The 6,445-nt window shown below is 44.6% G+C and overlaps 1 protein-coding gene across 1 annotated transcript; it reads left to right on the top strand.

The window, feature by feature from the left end:
- Window positions 1-1,422: 1,422 nt before the first annotated feature.
- tmem170a (transmembrane protein 170A) lies at window positions 1,423-6,115 on the top strand. Its single transcript, XM_041038946.1, has 3 exons — window positions 1,423-1,651; window positions 2,350-2,520; window positions 2,749-6,115. Exons 1-3 carry the CDS (start codon window positions 1,537-1,539, stop codon window positions 2,877-2,879), a joined length of 417 nt encoding a protein of 138 aa, XP_040894880.1. The 5' UTR covers window positions 1,423-1,536; the 3' UTR covers window positions 2,880-6,115.
- The last annotated feature ends 330 nt before the right edge of the window (window positions 6,116-6,445 follow it).

Genomic DNA, 6,445 nt, shown 5'->3' with positions numbered 1-6,445 from the left:
TTGTCTGTCATGGCTGAGGTTTTATTAAGCCTGTTGCACAATCCCACCAGAGGCTTCTTAGGGGATTGGGTTTTTTTTTTTTCATACTCAACAGGACTTTGAACGTTAGCTTTCAGGCAGTGATCGTCTTCGTACAATTGCTCATATTTATGGGCAAAATCAAATCAGACTGGAATCAGAATTTGGCACACTTGTGACACACTTCATTAGAAGGTGTTTATCATCGGCTCTCCTCTGAAAACTGAAGATGGAATTTTGAGAAAAGGTGGAGAAGTTCAGGATTTTGATGTTGGCCACAGCTGAAGAGCACTGATGTCTGCATCTCTGCATGTTCCTGCAGTCACAGAAAACCTGGAAAAGGTAAGTATTTCTTTTTTTTGTCTGTTATTTTCTGTGTTGAACACAGGTAATTTAAGGTATAAGCTGAGCTTTTTTTTTTTTTTTGCTTTTCCATTAAATGTTCTAAATTTATTAGAGGAAAAGTAACAATAATAAAAGTTGATTATTGTTTCAGGCAAAATGTCCAAACTTATTTTTCTTATTAAATAAGAATTATGTTTATAACTTACCATAGAAAAATGTAAGTAATACTAAATATCCAAAGTAAACTGTTTAGTGGTACTAAGGTAAATAGGAGATGTTGGAAACATGACTGCTTTGACTTTTAAGTGTAACTTACTACTGACAGTACCTGTGTTTTTGTATGTTGTACAATGTAAACTTGACTTTAGCACAGTCAAGTACACAGTATCACTGAGCATTATGTTTGCTTATGTTGCTGTGAGATGTCATTATACTCAGTAATGCTTTTGATAAAGCACAGAGAGAGATGTGTGTTCAGTGGAGCCTTGTTAGCAGTGCTGCTCGGGTCTCCTTTAATCTGTCCTCGCTGTGTCCACTTCTCACTGACCTGCATGAAGCTGTCGTTCAGGGTTTCCTGTGTCCAAACGGTGCTGCCGCTCTTTAATGATGTTTCCTTTGATAACTCCCGTTTGCTTTCACTCATTACTGAGTGAAATGTCCACACGTTTCCAGATGTTTCAGAGCCCGTTGTCTAAATGTATCCGCAGTTTCACTGCCCTTCGCTCTCTGTGTTAGGATATTTGGTTCCGACCTTCCCAAATTTCACCTGCATGCAGGGATTGAGGCAAATGTTCCCTGGGTTAAGTCTCTCAGGCAGCCTACCTCCGAGCGGCTAACTTATCCGTCTCCCACATTACTCAGCCAGGGGAGATTCTAACCAGACCGCTAGCATGAACATGTACTTCCCATGGCCTGCGTTTCCCCGGTGTAGTCTGATGGTCACGGTTTTCCCCCGGCCAGCCGAACGTGCGTGTGCCTGACAAACCCAGCGCTGGGCGACGAGTCTCACGTAATGACGTCAAAACAAGTTGTGTTGACAGCTAGCTGAGCCAGCCCAGTGCTAGCTAGTCCAGTGTCAGGATCCAGTACAGGCAAATTCCTCACGGACTCTCATGGTGTTACACGTCTTTGTGCTGTCTTTCACTCATGCGGCGTCTACTACCAGTGTGAGAAATGCAGGACAGGTACAACGAGATAGGCTTTGTCCAGCAAATACTCGGTTTGAATTTAGTGCCGAGGAAAAACAGCACAGACCGAGGAAACGACACATCTCTCAGCGACTTCTCAGGTGGGCTAATGTTTGGTAGCTTGTTAGCTACACGGGCTAACGGGGCTGAAATACTTGGTCGAAATGCTGCATTGGGAGGAGGAAGATCACATAAAGTTACTTGTTTTCCCTTTTAACTGAAGAGTGTTAAACGTTTAAATGAGCTCAAGTCCTGTGAAGACGTATCCCTGTCGGGTAGTGGCTTGGACTTTAGTTTGTACGCGTTAGCATTGTTTAGGTAACTGCTGTACCTCGGTGTAGCTAGCTAACTTCCTGTCTGATCTCAACTGCTGTTTTAATAACAGTCCAGCTCGTTTCAAGCGATGGCTCACAGACGCGTGGTATTATTTCCCATTAGCTACTGTGTAAGTTCACTTTACTTTCTCAGACGTGATTATAAACGTGTATATTAACATCACATGAGACAGCGCTGGAAAGCTGAAGTAAGAAGATGTCTGGCCGCCAGTTGCTTGTGTTCAGGGAACGAGCAACAAGTGAATTCAGAAGTCGATCACTAATAAGTCTCTGTCTACAGCTTTTCCTTCAGATATATTAGAGATGCATAGTAGTAGCATAACTTTACAGATACAGGGAGTGAATCCAGAGAGCCAGGATCACAGACATGAATAACTCAATGATCTTATTATTTAACGGCCCCATTTGTTGTATTTGGATTGGCATGAAGTGATGTGTGACCGCATGGTTGTGTGTTTGTCCAGAGATGTGGTATGGAGTGTTTCTGTGGGCGGCGGTCTCTTCTTTGGTCTTCCACCTGCCTGCGGCTCTTCTCTCCCTGGCCACGCTGCGTAAGCACAAGGTGGCTCGATTCATGCCCATCGCCATCGTCCTCATGGGCATCGTGGGACCAGTTTGTGGGGGTGTCCTCACCAGTAAGTATTTCTGCCCACGATCAGGACGCGAATGTCCCCATTTTGGCCTCATCCTGATCTGAGTCCACGTCCCGTTCTGAAATAAGAGGTGTAAATCTGGCTCACAAGCTTCTTGATCCAAATACTGAAGGTCCTGGTTCTAAACTGTCAAGTTAACTTATCAAAAACAGATCAAACTAAACAAAAAGGTTGTTCAATGCTTATGTGTTGTTTTCTTACGTTCTCAAGGTGCAGCCATAGCAGGTGTGTACAAGGCAGCAGGGAAGAGGATGATCTCTTTGGAGGCTCTTGTCTTTGGGGTGGGACAGTCGTTTTGCGTCCTCATCATCTCCTTCCTCAGGATCCTTGCCACCCTTTAGCGGTGCCGACGCCCGTCTGGCTGGACCTGGTGCTGCTCGGTCAGGCCTGACACAGGACACAAGTTTAGATCCCGGTAAATCCTGGGCCACGTGTCAACCAGCCAGGCCTGGGTCATGATGTCATTTCGTACTGATGGGACCAGGATCTGAGTGGATTTTATCCAGCTATGAAAGAAAAAGCAGTGTGTGTGTGAGACTGAGGGTGTGTGTGTGTGTGTGTTATACAGCGCTAAGCCTTCTAGCTAGCTGTTGAGCTGTCTGAACGATGTGCACTGTAGGACAGCACAATACTGCATTCACATCACGGGCCAAACACACACTATGTAACAGTATCAGCTGTTTATTTAAAAATCTTTAAATAATCATTAGGTTATTGATCGGTATGTTCGCAGTGATTCCTGTAAGATGTGAAGGCAGCGATATGCTGTTCTCCTCTGTTGCTGGGGGTTACAGGTTAGCATCAGGGTGACACTAACCTCTCTCAGGGGCTGTGTGTGTGTGTGTGTGTGTGTGTGTGTGTGTGTGTGTGTGTGTCTTTCACTATCAGTCTGACTCCATGGAATGAGTGCAGAGAGACAGAATCACAGGAAGGATGAGGGAAGACGATGGTTATATGCAAGATTCTGGCTTTTTCCCTTGAGGCCTTAATTTCTATTTTCTAACTTCCAAAGTGGTGTTTCTCTTCAGGGCTCTCTTTCTTTAAAGCTCTCTCTCTCTCTCCCTCTCTCTCTCTCTCTCTCTCCCTCTCTCTCCCTCTCTCTCCCTCTCTCTCCCTCTCTCTCTCTCTCTGGATGCCCTTTTTGTTCTTCCTCATACATTTTCTGTTCAAATCAATTCTAGTCTGACTGACTGCGTGTTACTGTTCATTGGCAGTTTCCTTCCAGCTTTTCTCAGTTAACCTTCAGACACACGTGGAAGTGAAGAGGGTTTTATGGATCTCAGTTGTAATCGGAGTCCTGACCTCAGCCCTGCAGATGCAGCCTGGTGAATGTCTTGAGTTTCTCTGCTCACCTTTGTGGTTTGTTTGTTGTTTTGTTTGTGCAGAGTTTTGAGCACAGGGCACTGGGACGGTCAGATTTCTTACCCCCCCCCCCCCCGAACGAGAGGAGCCTCTGCTCTTTTCTTTTCTCTTTGAGTGACAGCATATCTTACAGCCGTGTTATTTTGTGACCGTGAGCTGATTTGTATATATTTTTAAATGGTTTCCAGGTCTTTGTAGCTTTCCGATCTTTGTGACCAAATATGAGTTGCTCTTTTTATTTTCCTGCACTAAACGTGAACACAGTGTTCTAACAAAGCTTCAACACGAGTGTGATCCCTTGTTCTTTTTCTATGGGCTCGTTCAGCTCCCTCAGTCTTCAGTGACTGCTCTTCGTTGCTTTTGTTAGCTGACGGGTGCTTTTCAATTAGTATCATATACAGACATAGGTAAACTTTGTGTGATACTGTTGTTGAGCTTGCAGGTGATGCGGTTTGCTGTTTTGTGTATTAGCATCGACTCAGTAATGGTTGAACCAGCTGCTGACATCACTACAGATGTGTTTATGGCCGGCTCGGTCAGGAGCCACTTTTCACAGTGATTTTACTTTGATAGTAAATTTTTAGTGTCTCTGTGTTGATGAAATTATCGCTCAGCAAATATGCAGTTAATCCAATAAACTCACAGCAGTTGCCGTGCAGTGAACCTGGAGCTTTTGGGGGGGGGGGGGGGGGGGGCGGCCCTGGGGGACAGTTGCCAGCGTCACCCAGTCTAGGATCTACCTTTGACTATGACGGGGACATAAAATGTCCAGAATCTGTGGAGCAGAGACCCAAAACTTTTTGAGCTTTATTGTAAATCTGGTGCAGATTGTTTGGAGCACAACATTCCAGTTGGACATGTCTTTTGTTTTCCCTGATGATGCAGTTAACAAGTCCATGTCCCATAGTAGAGCTCAGACATGGTGAGGACACTTCCACTACATAGTGCAGCATCACCCCCTGGACTGCACAAGTTACATACTAGCATCTGTCACTTACCTGGAAGCTAGTGGGTCAGTTTTTATGTTGATTGTCAGTAGATAGACTGACTGTGAACCAGGGCTGGAGCCCTTTTAACCCCCCCCCACAAAGGTTCTTTAACCCCCCCACCCCCAAACCAAAGATGGCTTGAATTCTCCATGTGCTCCCTGTACCTCACTAGCAACACTCCAGTCCACATGTTCTGTTTCATACTGCATATAAATATGCAACAAATTAAACAGAAGCTAGAATGTAGATTTTTTTTTTCTGTTTTTCTTTTTTTTCTGGGTAAAACATGTAAAACCAGGACAGGCCGTGATTAGAAAACGAGCCGACTTTGACTGACAACACACTGGGATTGTGAAGACCAGACTGCAGAGGTTCATGAACCCTTTGGGGGGACCAACAATGGGACTGAAATTGCTTCTGGACACAGTCCACACTGACAGTTATCTGGAGACTTGAGAGACTATTTTGCTTTTGTCTTCGAGCTGAGAAAAGTCGCTGCCACTCCAAACCAAACCAGTCATTTGCTCCAGCGTTTCAGTGAAACAGATTTCCTCTCCAGCTGTGGGAAGCTCAGTGTGTTGGTCGTGTGGCTGACGCAGAAACAAATGAGCCTTGTTTGACATGACGTCTTGTTAACCCCTGGCCTTGCTGTTATGCTGTACATTTTGGAGAATGTTTATTTTTTTATGGTTGTGTAATTTTGCTCTTGGAGCATGTGTGTGCTCTGTGGTTCTGTTACAGCAGCTCACATCAGGGGGGTTGTTTGACCCTGTGTCTCGCACGTTGTCCTCTTGTGTAGAGACAAAAAAGTTCATAGGTCAAATCAAATGCTTTGCTGCACTGAATTTCCACACACACTCTCACTGCAGCGTCTCAGGGCATTACTAAGTTCAGCCTTGCCTTCACATCACACTCCCCTGATGGGGGGGGGGGGGGGGGGGGGGGGTTGAAGTTCATGTTCTCTGAGCTACTTAAAGCAGGAGGATAAAAACAGGCATGAAAATGTGGATTAACAGAAATGTTAAGCCAGAACACTAAAAGAAGATTAAGTAACACTAATAAAAGTAGCTGCACAAAACTCCAGCTCTGAGCTAATGCAGACGCCTACAGGCCTGTTTCCACTGGAAAAGATAAGTTAGAAATGCTTAAAAAAAAAAGTACCACGAGAACTTTTTTTATTTTCGTCATTCCTTCAGTTTCAGCGTTTGCTGATTTATTTAGTGTTTTTTTTTTTTTTTTAATTTGCCTGCTACTTGTCATGTAGCAATTAAAGCCTCTGCTTTGAAATGGGCTCCAGTAAAAAACCAGTTGTCCAGCACAGTTTGATCCAAACAGAGAGATGTGCACAGAAAACTGGAAAACTGGAACAAGCCATGTGACGTCAGTGTAGACATGTTTTAATGTTAGTCACCTGTGATGGACAACCCCGCTGTCAGAGGAGCTACACAGAGGAAACGACCGAAGGAATCAAATTGGCTGAGTATCTGCTGTAATAGAACCATTTATTTCCACCGGTCCGTGTTCTGGACCAACTCTGCTCCATTTTTAACAGATTC

The sequence above is a fragment of the Toxotes jaculatrix genome, chromosome 5 (genome assembly GCF_017976425.1).
Source record: "Toxotes jaculatrix isolate fToxJac2 chromosome 5, fToxJac2.pri, whole genome shotgun sequence".
Taxonomy (NCBI): domain Eukaryota; kingdom Metazoa; phylum Chordata; class Actinopteri; family Toxotidae; genus Toxotes; species Toxotes jaculatrix.
Note: the sequence above shows the minus strand (reverse complement) of the source record. Positions and strands in the feature narration are given on the sequence as shown.

What these genes read in the sequence shown, in the direction of transcription:
- tmem170a (XM_041038946.1), top strand. Translation starts at nt 1,537, where the DNA reads ATGCAGGACAGGTACAACGAGATAGGCTTTGTCCAGCAAATACTCGGT. An exon ending in ATCTCTCAGCGACTTCTCAG is followed by an intron (nt 1,652 to 2,349) that starts GTGGGCTAATGT and finishes GTGTTTGTCCAG; the next exon opens with AGATGTGGTATGGAGTGTTT. An exon ending in TTGTGGGGGTGTCCTCACCA is followed by an intron (nt 2,521 to 2,748) that starts GTAAGTATTTCT and finishes TACGTTCTCAAG; the next exon opens with GTGCAGCCATAGCAGGTGTG.